Source organism: Ziziphus jujuba, chromosome 9, assembly GCF_031755915.1.
Source record: "Ziziphus jujuba cultivar Dongzao chromosome 9, ASM3175591v1".
Lineage (NCBI taxonomy): Eukaryota > Viridiplantae > Streptophyta > Magnoliopsida > Rosales > Rhamnaceae > Ziziphus > Ziziphus jujuba.
The window spans coordinates 8,748,675-8,768,855 of NC_083387.1; the positions used below are offsets into that span (position 1 = coordinate 8,748,675).

General features: G+C 30.7%; 2 protein-coding genes across 4 annotated transcripts; one reads left to right on the plus strand and one right to left on the minus strand.

Annotated features, from left to right (window-relative positions):
• Positions 1 to 305: 305 nt before the first annotated feature.
• LOC107426654 (B-box zinc finger protein 20) lies at positions 306 to 2,581 on the minus strand. Of its 2 annotated transcripts, none has more exons than XM_016036891.4 (3): positions 1,659 to 2,580; positions 813 to 1,229; positions 306 to 678 (listed from the first exon to the last, which is right to left on the minus strand). In XM_016036891.4, the coding sequence occupies exons 1-3, from the start codon at positions 1,842 to 1,844 to the stop codon at positions 493 to 495; spliced, it is 789 nt and encodes a 262-aa protein (XP_015892377.1). In that variant the 5' UTR covers positions 1,845 to 2,580; the 3' UTR covers positions 306 to 492. The 2 variants fall into 2 exon arrangements, with proteins under 2 accessions (XP_015892377.1, XP_015892379.1); XM_016036893.4 differs by having other exon boundaries at positions 539 to 678; positions 818 to 1,229; positions 1,659 to 2,581.
• Positions 2,582 to 15,019: 12,438 nt separating this feature from the next.
• On the plus strand, positions 15,020 to 19,628 carry LOC107426673 (uncharacterized). 2 transcript variants are annotated; one of them, XM_016036913.3, is made up of 11 exons: positions 15,022 to 15,217; positions 15,427 to 15,545; positions 16,025 to 16,130; positions 16,476 to 16,574; positions 16,678 to 16,743; positions 16,864 to 16,980; positions 17,584 to 17,658; positions 18,192 to 18,294; positions 18,561 to 18,608; positions 19,054 to 19,175; positions 19,294 to 19,628. In XM_016036913.3, the coding sequence occupies exons 1-11, from the start codon at positions 15,128 to 15,130 to the stop codon at positions 19,396 to 19,398; spliced, it is 1,050 nt and encodes a 349-aa protein (XP_015892399.1). In that variant the 5' UTR covers positions 15,022 to 15,127; the 3' UTR covers positions 19,399 to 19,628. The 2 variants fall into 2 exon arrangements, with proteins under 2 accessions (XP_024932754.2, XP_015892399.1); XM_025076986.3 differs by lacking the exons at positions 19,054 to 19,175; positions 19,294 to 19,628 and adding an exon at positions 18,722 to 19,047 and having other exon boundaries at positions 15,020 to 15,217.
• The last annotated feature ends 553 nt before the right edge of the window (positions 19,629 to 20,181 follow it).

Sequence of the window (20,181 nt, forward strand, 5' to 3'; positions counted from 1 at the left end):
AAAGCCTTTATTAAAAGGGTAAATTTAATAAATTATTTTTCACTCGCAAGTAAAGTTTTACTAAATAAACTGTTTAATTAGATATAAATCAATTTATTAAAAAATTTCCATCCTTAGGTGTTGTTATGCCATTGAGTTCAAATTAAACAAAAGTTGTAAAAACAAAGGGTTCATTTTGAAATTTACCAAAGAAAATATTCGACAAAATAATTTTCTATCAAAAATGGGAAATTATCTGAAGCTGCCACTACCCAATAATTTGTAGTTTTCGAAATAAGAAAAAACATAAAACTGCACCACAAAAATCTGAAAATTAGTCCACAATTTTAATTACTTCCAAAACGAAGACCTATATATTACAACCTTTTGTTTTTTTTTTTGGCCTCAAATAACAAATCAGTCCCTCGCTACCTGATACCAGAAATGGTACAACAAACAGAGTATTAATTTGCTGAAAAGTTAAAACACAAACAGTAAAAATCATTAGTTTCTCTACTGAAAATGCTTAGTTTTCTTGAAAGATGGAGGGCTAATTTGAGGAACAATGAAAGAATTCTCATCCCAATTTGGTTTGAGCACCATATGATGATATGTCTTTTCTTGGTTATTTGCTGTATCAAAAACATCAACTTGAGGTACCCATAATGCCAAATCTTCTGATGAAATAACATAATCAGTCTGCACCAAATCCCAGAAATAAACATCAAACAAAAATACTTTCTTCGTGAACATAAAATAAATAAATAAATAAATAAACAATCTTTTAACCAAATCAACAATTTTCTAGTATTAAAAGTGTCTAGCAATTAAACCTTACAGAAACCATTAGAAGCAAATGAAGGATCCAGGAAATCATCCACTTGCCACCCAGGAAGCGTTTCCATCAAATACTCAGATATGCTACTTGTTGAATATGACCCATTTTCACTACTAGCAGATAATTGAATTACTGTTTTCTCAGTCGATGGAGAGCTTAGAATTTCACTATTAGAAACCATTTTGTGTCTCTTCGTGGACGAGGGTGAACTACTTGTGTTGAAGACTGGTGCTTCAGATGATGATGATGATGAGGAGGCAGAGTAGAGAGAAGAAGTAGCAGAAAGCTTAACACCTGTGAGAAGAAACCTGTTGTGTTTCTGTGTGTGTTCATTGGCTTTGTGAATTGGAAAGTCACATTCTCTGCATAGAATTGCTCTATCTTCTTGACAAAAGAGGAATGCCCTTCTTTCCTACAAAAATAAATAAATAAATAAATAAATAAAATAAAAATAAAAACCCCACAATGAATATTCCATCAAACCAAAGACAAAAACATATTAAACCCGCTTTCTAGTAGCTTATAAACAGTAATTTAACATAAGTATCATAACCCAAAGTCGTTAATTACAATACCATCCATTATGAAGAATTAATGGAGCTTGTAAATGCGATAGAATTAATGCTCCTGACACAGCTTGATGAACATATTGACCCATAACAAAATCTTTCAAAATTGCAGTGATGGATCCCCAAACTCAGTGCCTGTTAGATTCTTTAGTATTGATTTTTTTCCTTTTTCCAATTGATACAGACAAACTATACCCAGATTTCATTGTCTTAAAAGATTAGAGAAAGCCAAAAAAAAAAAAAAAAAAAAAAAAAAAAAAAAGAAAGAAAACCTGACAGATGTCACAGAGAGGTGATTGTTTGAAAGTTGGGTGGAGAAGAGAGAAACGAGAGTGTTTGCTAGCAAGCTTGTTTGCATGGTGGACACGTTGATCACAACCATTGCAAAGAGCTGCTTCATCAGCACAGCAAAATACTGAAGCTTCTTCTTTATCACACACGTCACACCGGATCTTCATTTCTTAGTTTTCACTACCAAAAATGAAAAAACAAAAAACAAAAAACAAAAAACAAAAAAAAAAAAGAAAAAAGAAAAAAGAAAAAAACTCTCTCTCTCTGCTTTTTTTTTCCCCCTCTCTGATCTCTCTTTCTCTCTCTATTATTTTTTTCTGATTGTTATAGAAAGGAGACTCTGGTAACTTTATGTGAGCGAGCGAGGGAGGGGGGGGGTGGGGTGGTGTGGTGGGGTAGGAAAGGCAGACAAAGGATTATGGGTTTTTGAGCATTATGGGGACCAAAGATAACAGCTAAGGATGTAGGGTTTTTATTTATTTTTTATTTTTTTAACACTTTGTGTGTAAAGGAGAAAGCCAGTGGCTTTTTTCACTTTTTCTTTTTTTTCTCCTTCTCAAGTATTTTCTCTTTCTATGGGAAAGAGAGAACCATAATCAACCAGGGCTTTATTTTTATTCGCTAATATATATATATATATATACAGATATTCAGATTTCATCCAAAATGGCATTTCCATCTTATTGGGAGAGTGTCGGAAGATGGAGATGGTAGGGATGGGAAAGCATTTATCTGCCAATTTATTGACCCTCTCAGCCTTTTGCTCTCCTAACTTGAATATTATAATACAAGAAATGAGAGGGGTGTGATGCTGATGGAGAAGTGTGTCAGCTCATGAGAGACCAGAGCTAACGTATTAAATTGTCAAATTCTTTCTCTTGTATTTATTATGCAATCTGACAATCGAATTTGATTTAGCATACTAATCATACTGTACTTTTTTAAATTTTTTTTTTTCACGTTTGATTTTTGGAAGAAAAACAGAAATAAAATATTTATTTACTTGGTTAGTTTTTGAATTTCATAATATTTATTTTTATAGAAATAAATATATATGAATAATAATGTTTTTTTCAAAATTTTTATTTTTATGTTTTAATTCGAATAAATTTTGAAATATCATGATATATTTAGATTTATATTGATTATAATATATAAATAAATATAAAATTTAATTTTTAATTAAATTTGAATATTTTTGAAATAATATTTATGAAGATTAAATTTTAATTTTAAGTTAATATTTTTATCAAATAAATAATTTTTTTTTTAATTTTTATTCCTATAAACAATTATTTTTATTTATAAAAAAATTGTTATTCTGTATATTAAATGTAATTTTATAGTTTTTTTTTCTTTTTTTGGTAATAGAATACTCTTATACTCGATAGAAAGATGATTATGAATTAAAGATTATGATGGTTAAAACTTAGAGGGTCATTTAAACTAAGAAGCTTTAACTTAAATTTCAACGAAAGAAAAAAATGTTTCAGTTGAAATATATATGACATACCAATGATGTCATTTTATATGTTTTCATGCATTCGATATTTTTGAGAAAATGAGAAATTTTGTTTACATCTTTTTAATTTTAATTTTATTTCATTTAAATTTTATGCTTTTAAAAAATTATCATCAATTTATTCTTAGTTTTTTAATATCTATTAACTCACTTATTTGTTAGTTTTTATCATTTAATTTTAATAATTAAACACTAATGAAAAATTAAAAATCAATATATTATAATTAAATAACTTTGTACAATACAGTTCTTTAAGTGTTAAAATTGTCTAGTAAAAACTTAAAAAAAAAAAAATTGACATATAAATCTCTTTCAAAAAATTTAAAAGGAATAAATTTAAAAATTTAAAAGGAAGTAAATAATGATTTTTTAAAAACGTAAATAGTACTGGTAAATCCCATATGTCTTAATCCATGTAACAAATTTTTTAGTTATTATTATATATTCACTTTTTCATATAAATTGTTTGTTTTAAAATGTCAAAATGGATTTATATGAAACCAATTCATGTTATTAAACTCATTAATATATTATCGATAATGATAAATAACAATCCCCATCTGGTAGCAATGCATATTCTTCAAAAAGTAGAATATTATTAAAAGGGGTTGGTGTAAAAGTTATATATGACATGACAAATTTAGAATCACAACTTAAATTTTATTTGCGTAAGTTCGAGAAAGTCAAAAGTACATTTAAAAATTATTTTTAAAAATGTTTGGATAATATTTAAGAAGTACTTATGATTTACAAAAGCATTTCTGATACAAAATTAATAAATAATATCTTTATTAATAAACATTTTGAAAAAGCAAAAATTATGCTAAATAAAACCTTAGAAGCTGAAAAAATAACTTTCTGACTAGCAAGCTAAATTCTATATAAGCTCGTGACACTTTATAATTATCATCGATACTTGTTGTTTACATTTATGCATGTCATTTAATAATAAGATAGCTCGATACAGCAATCCAGAAATTCCCAGCTTACTGAACACCATTCAACTATATTAATTTCACAGAAAGCATGTAACAGCTGCATTATGTCATGGTCACCAGTGGCGAGCTTTGTCTATTATTGTGGCAAGAAGAAGGGTATGAAATTAAAAAAAGATTGAAAGAAAGCAATCCAACTTCTCTTAATTATTTTGATTAAAAAAAGAACCTCTTAATTAATTACTTAAGAAGAGAAAAATAATACAAGAAGTTTATTTTCAAACCAATAACCCTTAATGTCTAGACAACTAATAGAAGTTCCAAGAAAAAAGAATAGTAAGACAGATACAGGAATCCAAAAATTCCCAACTTGCCAAACAGCATTCAACCATATTAATTTTACAGAAAGCTTGTATTAGCCGCATTCTGTCATGGTCAATGTCCAAACCAATGGCAAGCTTTGTCGATTATTTTGGTAAGAAAAAGGGTATGGAATTAAAAAGATTGAAAGAAAGCAATCCAACTTCTCTTAGTTATTTTTCATGAAAGGAAAATTAAGAAAAAACAAAAAATCTCTTGAATAATCACCAAAAAAGAGAAAAATAATCCCAGAAGTTATTCGCAAACCTATAATTTAGGAGTCTAAAATGTATGCAAATCTCAGCTAGGGCATAAGCCTTTAGTCTAATATTGAATCCCAAATTTAGGTAAAAGATAAATGGGGTGGGACACTAGTCTAATAACCAATGAGAATATATATTTATTGTTAATCATAAATCATTGTGATTGTTTATTAACCCAAAAAAAAAAACAAATCTATTGTTGTGATTGTTTATACTCTTAAGCATCAATTATTGTCAAACAGCATACTAATAAAAGGAACTTTTGGAGGTGACAAAAGCCATCACAATCAAACTTTTTGGTCCCCACATCTCCCAAATTAATTTGAGGACACGCCAATGAAAATTTATTTGGTAAGCAAGCTAGCTCTTAGACCCCAATTTAAGGTATTCACCAAAAAAAGTCCCCAGTTGAAGGAAAGAAAAGTTAACCATCTATGTTTTGGGTTTCAAAACCAAAAGAATAAGGTTGTTTAAGATATTGCACCTTTATTTAATATTTATGATCTTTACATAGAAAAGCATAAATTTTCTTAAATCTCACATAAATATTATGATGTGACTCCCCATGCTACATCTAAATAAAAAATGAAGAATTTACCCAAAATAAAAATAAAAATGAAGAAAGAATACTCCTGGCCATCCCAATACAGAAATTTAATGGCAAAACCATCATTTTCTCATATAATAAATTCAGGTAGGAACCTTCCACCACCAATATAAAAATAATTAAATAAATTATACTCATGGTTTAAAGTGTTGTGTTAGTATCATCAATTATCAAACAGCACTGCCCAAAATGTTAATACCATCGATGTTAGCTGTTAATACCAGCAATATTGTTAGCTTCAAAAATGCTCTCTTATTCGGGGACAATTGAATTGTTTTTGTGCTTCTGATAGTGGGGGCCTCAAACAATGTGGATTGGAAAAAGATATGGAAAACTATATAATAACAAGACGGTTGTTAGCCTTATGTCATACAATTTGACTAAAAGCACGTTCTAATCAAATATTGGGAAAAGAAAGAAAGTTTGAGAAGATTGCTCATAAAGAGATAAGCAATGTTGCTAAAGGACAAATATCACTTTTTTCAGGTCTAGATATGGATGATCTTGACTAAATCAAGAACATAAAGAATAATTACAGACTTGCAAGTTGTGGGCATCAAAAAAGGGTGGGGTTTATGAAGGATATAAAGGAAGGAACAAATTGGCCATATTTTTTATTACTATTCTTGGTTTTTTTGTATAGTTCCAATACTTTCTCCACATGGTTGTGGTTTGGGAGCATAAAGAGAATCCTAATTATCCAAAACTTTTCCAGCCCCTATAAACTATTGTTCGCATCTTCTTTTCGCAATATTAAGTGGGTGGTTTGCGTGCAATACTGCTAAGGTTTGGGTGCAATAACGCTATGGCCATCCATTTGGAGAAAAATTGGGTTTGATTAACACGTGAAAGATAATTTGGGTTTGAAAGGTGGTTGAATAACTTAGTTAATGTGTTTGGTCATTTGTTAAAAAAAATTCTTTTCTTTATATATATATATATAAATTTTTTTCTTTGTATATGTATATACATATTCTGAAAGATTCGGTTTTTTTTTTTTTTTTTTTTTTTCTAAATCATAATTTTTTTTTAATGATATTAAAGGTGTTTGAATTCAAACTTAAGATTACTTTGTGTGATAACATTTTTACACTGGACTCTCCTGCATAAATGTTTATTAAGATGAAACTTGTAATATTTGTTTTGAACAAATTTATGTGACATCGTTTGTTATGAATAATTTGATGAAAATGATTAATTGATGAGACTTTTGTCACTTTTGAAAGAAATAAAAATAATGGAAACATGTTAAAATAAGATGATGAAGAAGAATATTTATGTGGAAAAATTGTAATTTTCCATGGAATTAGAAAACCATGATTTATTCATGTTGCATGAAACATGAGGATTTTGTTTCCAATCTGGTGCACTACGCGAAAATTGATATCTAGCAACACTCATTTAGCGACGCTACGAAACAAACACGTCTGAAAAAACAAAACCGCGACTCTGAGGTTAATGCGTCAGTAAAAATTCAATAAATATACGACGTACTATATAGATTGTGCGTCGCCTGTTCTCTCCTCCACTTTTTTTTTTTAGTTCTTTTAATTAATCTAATTTTAATTTAACAACAAATAACCCATAAAGATATTAGAGCAATATAACTGAGGTTGGTTTTTTTTTTTCTTTTTTGTTATACGTGTAACAGGCGACCCACTAGTAAGATTGTGCGTCGCCTGTTCTCTTTTCACTTAATTTTTTTTAAATCTTTTAATCAATCTAATTTTATTTTAATAATAACAGTCAATAAAAATATTAGTGCACCAAAACTGAGATTTTTACATATATATATATATATATATATATATATATATATATATAGTTAACGACGCACCAATAAGATTGTGCCTCGCCTGTTCTCTCTTCACAATTTTTTTTTTTGATTTTTTAATAAAATCAAAATAGGACCATAACAAGAATTGAACCCAGACCCTCTTACACTCTCAAGAAATCACCACACCATCAAGTCAAATAACTTGTATGTACAAATGCAACAAAAACTGCTTAATATAATGTTAGGCGACGAATTACTTAAAGAATGCGTCGCCAAATAGATGAACAGGCGACGCATTCTTCAACAAATGCGTCGCCTATTTTTTTTTTTTCAATTTTTTTATCCAAACATTTAAAAAAAAAATAAAATCAAAATAGGACCATAACAAGAATTGAACCCAGAACCTTCTACATTCTCAAGAAATCACCACACCACTAGGCCAAATGACTTATATGTATTGATATAGCAAATATTGGTTAATATAGTATTAGGCGACGCATTATTTAAACAATGCGTCGCCAAATACAAGAACAAGCGATACAAGAACAGGCAACCCATTCTTCAAAAAATGCGTCGCCTGTTCTTTTTTTTTTTTTTTAATTTTTTTGTTTAAACATTTAAAAAAAAAATCAAAATAGGGCCATAACAAGAATTGAACCCAGGACCTCCTACTCTCTCAAAAAATCACCACACCACTGGGCCATATGACATATATATACTGATCCAGCAAAAATTGGTTAATATCGTATTAGGTGACGCATTATTCAAACAATGCGTCGCCAGAATGCGTCGCCTGTTCTTTTTTGTTTTTTTTTTTTTTCCAATTTTTTTGTTTAAACATTTAAAAAAAAATAAAATCAAAATAAGGTCATAACAAGAATTGAACCCAGACCTCCTACTCTCTCAAAAAATCACCATACCACCAGACCATATGACATATATGCACTAATCCACCAAAACTTGGTTAATATGGTGTTAGGCGACGCATGTCGCCAAATACAAGAACAAATGCATTCTTCAATAAATGCGTCGCCTGTTCTTTTTTTTCTTTCAATTTTTTTGTTTAAACATTTTTAAAAAAATAAAATCAAAATAGAACAATAACAAGAATTGAACCCAGGATCTGCTATACTCTCAAGAAATCACCACATCACTAGGCCAAATCACTTATATGCACTAATACAGCAAATATTGATTAATATAGTGTTAGATGACGCATTATTCAAACAATGCATCGCCAAATAGACGCATTCTTCAACAAATACTGTTCTTTTTTTTTTTCAATTTTTTTGTTTAAATATTTAAAAAAAAATAAAATCAAAATAGGGTCATAACAAAAATTGAACCCAGGACCTCTTATACTCTCAAGAAATCACCACACCACAAGGCCAAATGACTTATATGTACTGGTACAACAAAAATTGGGTAATATAGTGTTAGACGACGCATTATTGAAACAATGCGTCGCCAACTACAAGAACAGGCGACGCATTCCTCAACAAATGCGTCGCCTGTTCTTTCTTTTTTTTTAAAATTTTTTTGTTTAAACATTTAAAAATAAATAAATTTTTTTGTTTAAACATTTAAAAATAAATAAAATCAAAATAGGACCATGACAAGAATTGAACCCAGGATCTCCTACTCTCCCAAGAAATCACCACACCACTAGACCAAATCACTTATATGTACTAATACAGCAAAAATTGGTTAATATAGTATTAGGCGACGCATTATTTTTTTGTTTAAACATTTAAAAAAATAAAATAAAAATAAGACCATGACAAGAATTGAACCCAAGACCTCCTACTCTCTCAAGAAATCACCACACCACTAGGCCAAATCACTTATATGTATTAATATAGCAAACATTGGTTAATATAGTGTTAGGCGACGCATTATTGAAACAATGCAGGCGACGCATTCCTCAACTTTTTTTTTCAATTCCTCAACACGTCGCCTGTTCTTTTTTTTTTTTTTCAATTTTTTTGTTTAAACATTTAAAAATAAATAAAATCAAAATAGGACCATAACAAGAATTGAACACAAGACCTCCTACTATCTCAAGAAATCACCACACCACTAGGCCAAATCACTTATATGTATTAATATAGCAAAAATTGGTTAATATAGTGTTAGGCGACGCATTATTGAAACAATGCGTCGCCAAATACAAGAACAGGCGACACATTACTCAACAAATGCGTCGCCTGTTCTTTTTTATTTTTTTGTTTAAACATTTAAAAAAAATAAAATCAAAATAGGACCATGACAAGAATTGAACCCAGGACCTCCTACACTCTCAAGAAATCACCAAACCACTAGGCCAAATCACTTATATGTACTAATATATCAAAAATTGGTTAATATAGTGTTAGGCGACGCATTATTGAAACAATGCGTCGCCAAATACAAGAACAGGCGACGCATTAATGCGTCGCCTGTTCTTTTTTTTTTTTCAATTTTTTTGTTTAAACATTTAAAAAAAATAAAATCAAAATAGGATCATGACAAAAATTGAACCCAAGACCTCCTACACTCTCAAGAAATCACCACACCACTAGGCCAAATCACTTATATGTACTAATACAGCAAAAATTGGTTAATATAGTGTTAGGCGACGCATTATTGAAACAATGCGTCGCCAAATACAAGAACAGGCGACGCATTACTCAACAAATGCGTCGCCTGTTCTTTTTTTTTTTTTCAATTTGTTTGTTTAAACATTTAAAAAAAATAAAATCAAAATAGGACCATGACAAGAATTGAACCTAGGACCTCCTACACTGTCAAAAAATCACCACACCACTAGGCCAAATCACTTATATGTACTAATACAGCAAAAATTGGTTAATATAGTGTTAGGCGACGCATTATTGAAACAATGCGTCGCCAAATACAAGAATAGGACCATAACAAGAATTGAACCTAGGACCTCCTACACTCTTAAGAAATTACCACACCACTAGGCCAAATCATTTATATGTACTAATACAGCAAAAATTTGCTAATATAGTGTTAGGCGACGCATTGTTTCAACAATGCGTCGCCAAATACAAGAACAGGACGCATTCCTCAACAAATGCGTCGCCTGTTCTTTTTTTTTTTTTTCAATTTTTTTGTATAAACATTTAAAAAAAAATAAAAGCAATAATTGAACCCAAGACCTCCTATACTCTCAAGAAATCACCACACCACTAGGCCAAATCACTTATATGTACTAATACAGCAAAAATTGGTTAATATAGTGTTAGGCGACGCATTATTGAAACAATGTGTCGCCAAATACAAGAATAGGCGACGCCTGTTCTTTTTTTTTTTTTTCAATTTTTTTGTTTAAATATTTAAAAAAAAATAAAATCAAAATAGGAGCATAACAAGAATTGAACCCAGGATCTCTTACACTCTCAAGAAATCACCACACCACTAGGCTAAATCACTTATATGTACTAATACAGCAAAAATTGGTTAATATAGTGTTAGGCGACGCATTATTCACAGGCGACGCATTCTTCAACAAATGTGTGGCCTGTTCTTTTTTTTTTTTCAATTTTTTTGCTTAAACATTTAAAAATAAAATAAAATCAAAATAGGGCTATAACAAGATTTGAACTTAGGACCTCCTACACTCTCAAGAAATCACCACACCACCAGGCCAAATGACTTATATGTACTGATACCGCAAAAATTGATTAACATAGTGTTAGGCGACGCATTATTCAAACAATGCGTCGCCAATATATGAACAGGCGACGCATTCTTCAACAAATGTGTGGCCTGTTCTTTTTTTTTTTGGCTATAACAAGATTTGAACTTAGGACCTCCTACACTCTCAAGAAATCACCACACCACCAGGCCAAATGACTTATATGTACTGATACCGCAAAAATTGATTAACATAGTGTTAGGCGACGCATTATTCAAACAATGCGTCGCCAAATACAAGAACAGGCGACGCATTCTTCAACAAATGTGTCCCCTGTTCTTTTTTTTTTTTTCAATTTTTTTTGTTTAAACATTTTAAAAAAATAAAATCAAAATAGGGCCATAACAAGAATTGAACCCAAGACCTCCTACACTCTCAAGAAATCACCACACCACCAGGCCAAATAATACAATAAGAACTAGCTAGTATAGTTTTAGGGGACGCAGTCTTTTAAGAAACAGTCGCTAAATAGAATAAAAGGCGACGCATTTTTAAACAAATACGTCGCCGTTTCACCCATCCAATTTTTAACTTTTTTTTCAATTTGAAAGTTATTTTTAGTAATTTTTTAGTTTTGTAAATATGTTTTTCTTTTTTTTTTAAGTTGTAGATGACCAATCAACAAAACTAATTATAGATTAAAATAAGAAAATGGAATAGGCGACGTGTTTTAATGGAATTGCGTCGCCTGTTCCTTCAATTATTTTTTATTTTTTTTTAAGAAAAAGCAATTTAATAGAGTTTCAATTTTTAAAAACAAGTAAACTATCAATGACAACAAACACATGAAAGTTAAGCTCATTTAACATACTTATCTAGATAAATTGGTCAATAAATGCTTGTTAAATTAGAATTCTATATTCGGTACCCTATCTTAAATTAGGTCTTGAGATATTTTGTCTCATCTATACACATATATGTATAACTGAGAAGAGCATTGACAAAACTATTTTCTATTTTTAGATTAATGGAATTTATTTTCATTGGATTGCTACATGAATATATTTGTAGATGAACAATTAAAAAATTATTTAAAAATTATAAAAAAAATATAAAAAAATGAAATAGGCGACCCTTTTCAACCATAATACGTCGCTTGATCCCAAAATTCAAGAACAGACGATCCTTCTTGAAGAGAATACGTCGCCTATTCTCTCAATTAACAAAAATAAAAATTTTGAAAGACATGCAAATTTTATAAAGAATAAAGGTGTACTTGAAAAACAGAAAAATAAACAGCAATCTTCGATATTTTGCTTCGCATTTTTAAGAAATATTTTCAGTTTTTATTTGTAGTTGAAAAATAAAAATATTAATCAAAGAAAAAAAATGCAATTGGGAGAAAATGCGCGTTCTTGCCATTTTTTGAAAATTTTTGGCGCGTTTTTAAATTTTTACGCACTCCTTTAAATCCATTTTTTCTTTTTTAAAACTACATCAAGTACACCACCTAATCGATATTAGATTTGGAAGCAATCTAAGAGAGACTTGAAGAGTGAGATATTCCAGGTTTCATTTTTCATTTGCCTACGTTGTCGTCGGCCGAGAAGCTAGATTTCTCTTTGTCGCCCTCATGATTTTTTGGTTTTCTTCTTTCTTTATTTCCATCGTTTAGGTGAGTTTCTTTTTTCTTGACATGAGGTGGGTTGTTTTTTTTTTTTTTTTTTTTCATTTTAACTGCAGCTTAGGTTCATTGGGTTTTATTAATCTTGCTTTTTTAGAAATTATGTTTGTGATATTGCTTGACATTATTTTGCTAAGTTCAACAAGTATTTTGTGTTGAAGATTAACTTGAATCAAGATGGTCTATTGTTTTAGCTTCACCACAACATCGTACGGTTGTTGAAGAAGATGTTCTTGGAGATACAAAGATGGCTCACAATCCATTTGTCATATAGTTGCCAAGTGTCGATGAAAATGATAATAAGGATGAATGTGAGAGTGACTATGTTTGTAATGACTGTGAGGGGAGAAATGTGATTCGTCAAATCTTAAGAACAATGGTAATATTTTTTAAATTTTCATTTATACTAAATTACAAATTTAATAATGATTAATATTTTATTTATTTTGCATAAGTGCTAATAACTTTTTTAATGTTTCCATATGTAGTATGAGGATGTAATATCGTCAACAAGAGGTCAACTTCCATCTCAATGAATATGCATTCATGGAAGTTTAATTAATATTAAATTTGTTATGAAAAATACAATAGCTTACAAATTATGTAAAAATATATCAATGAGATGATATTTAATTTATTTGATAATTAATTTGTTATGACAAAATATTTATTTAAAATTTTTGTATTCTATTTATTTTGGATGAAGCTAGTTTTCATTTTTTTTTATTTTAATTATTTTTATATTTTTACTATTTTAATCACTTTTCACAAAATTTTAAAAAATTGAAAAAAAAAGGGGCGACGCATTAAGAAATAATGCGTTGCTAAAAGTGTCGATCCGACGTTAAATAGACGACTCTATTAATGCGTCAAATAGGCGACTCTATTAATGCGTCTTTAAATAAGCAATTCTACTAATGCGTCGCTAAATAGTCAACTCTATTAATGCGTCGCTAAATAGGCGACTCTATTAATGCGTCGCTAAATAGTCACTTTATTAATGCGTCGCTAAATAGACGACTCTACGAATGCGTCGGTAAATAGTAAACTATTTTAATGCGTCGCTAAATAGGTGACTCTAATAATGCGTCGCTAAATAGTCAACTCTATTAATGCGTCGCTAAATAGACGACTCTATTAATGCGTCGCTAAAAGTAAATATGAGTCGCTAAAAACTTAAAGATATGCGACTCTTATAATGCGTCGCTTGTTGTCTTATAGATTTAGCGACAAGACGTTAGGCGACACCGTGCGATACGTCGTTATTTATTTTGTGCGACGCATTTATTGCGTCAGTTATCAATGCGATTCTAGTAATGGTGAAAAAGGTAAGGGTTCCATACATTGGAAACAAGGTATATGTATGTAAAAGGTATATCCTTGCACTGATATCTATGTCACGTGGTCATTTAAAATGCATTGTCACTTCTATATTATATCAGGCTGTCAAGATATATATATATATATATATATATATGTTTAATATATATATATATATATATATATATATTAAATGAGATCTTCAGATTGATATGCTATTGATAATTTTTAATAAATAAAAAATTATTATAAATGATTAAAAATTTATATATACGGAACATATATGTATATATATATATGTATATAATATGATATATAATACGATACTTTAGGCCTATTTATTTATTTATTTATATATATATATATATATTTTTTTTGTGTTGAAGACGTGGGAATTGCACTCAGAATTATTGTTCCGAAACACAACTGGCAAATTCATATGTGAATTATGAAACATCATTTTTATTTTCCTATATCTCTCCTCTCCTTTCTTATTAAATTACTAGATTCCATCCATGACGCAAAATATATAAATATATATATATATAATAACATTGATAATAATAATAAGAAGAAGAAGAAAAGGAAAGAAAAATTAGCTTTGTTTTCTTATAAATAAGTATGCTCAGTTGATCCCAAAATTAGAAGTTGAACCCGTCAGTTTTATAGGTTCAGAGAATCAGAAGATCCTTGAACCACCATTAATCTTTTTAAAAAAGATGATCAATTTCAATGATAGCTTATGTATTTGGAATTGAAAATTTTTATGTACTTGATTAGGCAACTGTGATTTATGTAAACAAATTCCTCCTGACTTCTGAGGATCAAACTATAAGTCTTTTAGTTAATGATGTTACACAGTTTTTAATACACAAATAATAATAATAATAAAATTATTAAGAAGACCATCAATGTGATATTTATCCTTTGACTTTAGAATGGTCAATTTATAGGTGGGAAGCAAAATCGAAATTGATTCGTATCTCTTCAAAAGTAATTTAAGTCCACCAAAGGAAGGGGAAAAAAAAAAAAAAAGAAAAAAAAACGAAAAAGAGAAAAAAGAAAAAAGAAAAAAAACAGAGTTTTGTGTTAGAGATGGGCTTGTTGGGCCAATGATTATGAAGTCTGGAAACAGGAATATAAGCCCAAAAGTTACATAGAATTCAGTGGGGCTTAATGGTCTGGGGCCCAAATCTGCTGCCTTCATAAACGACCCTAGCCTCAGCGTTGCGTACCCAACCCAGAAAAATAGAAAAATAAAAAATAAAAAAAGAAAAAGAAAAGATTTGGTAGGAAATTGAACGGTCAGTAGCTCGGCCTCTCCCGCCAGTTGCCTCCAATGGCAGCTAAGACGTTTATGGCGATGCCATTAACTTCCTCACCTCCACTTCTATCTACCTCTTCATCTTCTTCTCATGCACGTCTCGAGGTACACCACTCTTCCTTCTTCTACTGCACACTCTTCTTCAACATTTTTGTCTTTTACTTTTACTGTTTGGATGCCTAGAAAAATTTAGAAATTGAAAATGAAGAGGAAAAAAAAAAAAGAATGGAAAAAATTGTCGAATTCTACGGGAAATATGGTTTTTAATGGATTTTTATAAAAGTAATTATGCGAGGAGGATTTTATTTGTGCAGGTGTCGTTTCATTGCCCTGGGGGGTTTAGGTCATTGCTCATGAGATGGGGCATTGGAATGTATGGAGTGATGGGTCTGAGACCGTTTTCTTCAACTAGTTTGAAGGATTTAAACAGAAGGTAATTCTCTGCTCCAATTTTTTTTTAACCTAGTGCAAGAAATATCAGACCGTTCATATAGTTATAGAGTGTGTTGGTATTGTCGCTTTTCTAAGCCTTTTAACTTGATTGGGCTTGTTGAAGCTGGAATGGTACTAACGATAGACAGGCGTGAGATTTGATCTTTTTTTTTTTTTTTTTCTTTTTCTTTTCTTCTTTCTTTGTTACTGTTATATCAATTTTTATTTTTGAACTACTCACATGCCAAAATTTTAATCCGAGAAAGGATTGTTCTTACTGGTTTATTGATTTCTTATCAACCACTGGTGGTTGGGACTGTTGGTAAATTAACCGGTACTAATCATTCATTATTCTCAGTCATAAGATGTATGCTTTCTAATGCTGAATATAGTTTATTCCAAATTTGTGGTTTGCTTATTCTTGAATATGTTTAAGGAGCCACCGATAGTAAAGTTGCGTTTTTGGATTTAATAAAACAGGAGAACTTTGATCTGTGCAGCCAGTCAAGATGCTGAGGAAGCATTCAAAAAGACTGTTGAAGTGGATCGACTGATAGATAAGTTGAGGGATGCAAATCCAAAAGAAGTAAGCATATTTGTGCTATGCTATTTCGTTCTGGTTGTTCTTTTACTTTGACATTGAGTCTCTTATTTTTAATCGCATGATTATTTGTTGTGTCTTTAAGCTTTTAAAATTGTTGTTGACTTAACATAGAATTGAAATAACTGTCTAACTGGTCAATTTAGGTAAAATATTTTCAACGCTTATGCATTGTGCTATGCGTTTTGATTTATATTCTGGTAAAAAAAGAAAAAAAAAGAAGAAGAAGCTATTTTCACCTGAAAGTGTTTAATAATAAGTATCTGACATTGAGTTTCACATTTGAATATTTGTGAGGAATTCTTACTGTTTTTTTGGTCTTGTGAACAGCTTCAGAAGCTGGTTGTTGAAAATGTTTTGGCTTTTAACGAGGGCTTTTGGATTAGACTAGCTGCACGAGCTGATACCTGCAAATCAGAAGATGATAAAGCATGGCTTTCAACTTAGGTTTTGATTTGTTCTCTAGGACTTACCTCTTTCCAGTTCCTACTCTCTCTAACAATTGTTTGGCTTTATTGTTGTGATCTTTCAGAAAGATTATGAGGAATTAGCTATATCTGTGATGAGCATAGTGGATTGCCTTGTCCACAAGACCAATGTACCTCTCTCTCTCTTATCCATAGAAAGACAATGATAATTTTATTTGATTTTCTTCCATGTGCATGTACTATTCTTTTTCTTAATATTTTCTTTCTTATTTTATTTACGTTTCCTGTAGGAAAAAATTGATTCTGCTACTGATATCCTCAAGGGGATTCTGAACCCTGTAGTTGATGAAGTAGAGGAAATTACATGGCCACCTAGAGATCCTGAAGCACTTAAACAAATGGAGAGAGTGAGTGTTATTTTCATTCATCTGTCGAACACTACATTGGGGATTTTGGAGAAGTTTTAAATTTTTATTCCTTTACCCATGCCACCTCAGATTACTTTCTCTCTTCTAATTAAGGTTGTTTACAATCTATTCTTCCCTCTCCTTGAGTTAAGTGTTTTTCTGGGTTTGAAAGTTTGGCTTAAAGGTGACGTATTGTTGCAACCTATATGTATTAAAGAAGAGAGAGCTACTATCTGCTAGCAAACCATGAAAATACAAGTAGTTGACTGTCTGGAGTTAAATGTTCTTTCATCTTTATACTACTCTGCTTGTCATAACTTTATTTAGGGTGGTAATTGAGTGAGCTGTCCCAAATATTGGATATGTACCTGCATGTATCAGATGAGTATCAGCTAGTGACACGTTATAATATTACTTGTTGAGTGTCCTGGAGTGAAATGCTATTTCACTAAACTCCTCCGCTTTTCTTAAATTTTTTTTTGGTGGTAATTTGAGCAAGTTCTCCCAAATATTGGATATGCACCTCTCTTATTTGTTGTACCAAATTAAAAATTGTTGCATTGCGTCATATTAATTAGACTGAGACTTCTTTTTCTGATTTAGGAAGTAATCCGGAGGGAGCAAGAAGGGCAATTGGATGAAGGGTTTCTTGCAGAAGTTAATGCACAATTACGACAAGTAAGTTTAATTGCCTTTTTTTTTCCCCCGTAAAATGCTTTCTAAATTTCCTTTGGGTTGAACCATGTAGCACTGGATGCCTGTAGATTTCGCTTAAAGTTTATTTGTTGCATGCCTTCTCCTTGTACAGGTTTGAATTATCTAGCGTAATATTTTTCGCTTTTTGAAGTGATACTATTACATAATAGTTATTGTATTTGTTGTCAATAAATAAAAGTTCATTCGCGAACCATTTCTTATTCAACTAATTTTATCACCATTGTCTCTAATGAGTTAGGCTGCACCTTGAAGTATGCTAGGTGCTGCTTGACTTTTCCCACTGCAGGCATGGACGTTAACTTGTCCATGTCCTCACTGATAATTCCTGCAGCTTTCCAGATTTTGTATTGAAACCATAATTGTTTTTCGCGTCCAAACCTGATGTATTTGAATCTTCTAGTGCTTTGCATTATTCTCTTGATGATAACCTATTCAAAATTTGAGATTTTTCACGTATAACAAAACCAATTATTTATTTTATTAGTTATTTACAGGCCAAAGAAGATGGGGACAAACCGGGATTGGAGGCCATGTTGCAGAAGGTCTTGCAACTTTATGCTTCCAAGGTTCTGTCTAAACGTAGTTATGCAAAGAAAGGTTAGTATATCCTTATTGACTTCTTAGATATTACTTATGACTTGTATCTAATTAATAATATGGTCTTTTGCGGGCAACAATTGAATTTGGGTAAGGCACTTGTTTAATGATGGTCTCTTTAGTGACGATCTTTTACATTTTGTAGCCAGAAGACTTGTACTGTTTATATCAGTTTATTTGCCATTTTTGTAGAATTACTTCCCTTGTTCTTTTCTCATAATATGAACTTTTTAAACACTCTGCGTCATTTAACATTTCTGATGTAGGTGAGGAAGTTTTGAAGGCTGAGGAGCTTCTTGAGACCATAATAAAAGGTTAATGCCATCTTTCTTTGTATTATACATTGAGAATGGATTTATATAATAAAGCAATTATTCTGTGGCGATTAATGTTGATTCCTGTCACTGTTTACTTTTTCCTTTTACAGAGAAAGAACTCTTTTTATGGTTTCTCCATCATATCCATCCTTTGTTGTTGTAAGATCTTACGTATTAATAAGTACACCTCTGAACCTCAATGACAAATATGCACATGACTCAATTTTTCAAAATGATCAGATCACTTAGTTTAGGCTGTTTTCTGTTGCTGTATTTCCTGTAATTCTAGTTAACCGGATTTTGCTGATGTTGCAAAAAAGTTTACGCAGGCTTTTGGCTTCTGCATGCTTTTGCTTAGTAATTGATAAACAGCTTTTCCTCCTAACTTCCATTCCAAATTAGATGGATCTACTGCCTCATAGAGGTTGTTTCTGTGCTGCAGCTCCTGAGGAAAAATGGAACAAGCTTTTGATCAATGGAATGACAGTTGGCAAAGGAGAAATTTCACCAGAAGATTTCTATGCTGTAACTAAGAAAAGAATTGAGCGGACTCTGATCCGAACGGTGTGACAGTACCTTTCTCTTTAGATCTTTGCCAATTGTAGTTTCGACTGCTTCTGTCATCAAATGTTGACAATCTGTTTGTTCTTCCTCTCTCTCTCTCTCTCTCTCAAACATACAGGAAGGCGGTTCTTACCAGCAGCGTATTCTTACAGAGTATCTCAAAGGCATCGAATCAAGAGCGGAAGAGATTGTCCAAGTACTTCAGGGCAAGCAACAACAATAAAGTAATTCATGAATGGAAATGGAGTTGGTATATAATGCATTATTAGCATGCAAAATACAACATGAGATTTCTCTATCTTATTTTTCAGAACCAACAAATTGGAATCTCATTATATATTTCATGTATTTCCAATATTAGTGTCCTCTATATAGTGGCTACTTAATTATACTCTGCTATTTTATAGCTGGAGATTAATTTATTACACTTCACTGCGTTCTGGATCTCAGAAAGGTGTATAAGAACTTGGTTGACCGTCTACTAAAAAATTGATATTATCATTTCAAAAGCATATAATAGTTATTTTCATTATTTTTAAATCAAAGAATAATTTATGAAAAATAGTCAAACAAGGGCTTATTGATCGATATTTTCTGTAATTGGATTTGGGCAGGAGTGATTTTAAATTGAGCTGCCCATGCACTTGGCCAATAGTCAGCTAGGCCTAGTAATAGATCGGTTTTTTAAGAATTATATATATCTATACCTATGTATCTATATTACATATTTTGATGGAAAAATAAAATAATATTTTAGCATGTGATTGTTAAGGTGGGAAATTTTTTTTGAGAATAATTAAAAAAAAAAAAATTCTTGAGCATATAAGAATAAACGTACGTTTTCCTGTAATTTTTCTCCATTAATAAGATTCACACTTTAATAATTGCCACACACACTAAGAGGGATGTATTCAATTTAGAGTTTGATGGATTTAAAATGAATTATAGACTTTAAAGGATTTTATGGATTGTTATGAAATTCTACAGACTCCATAAAGATTTTGTA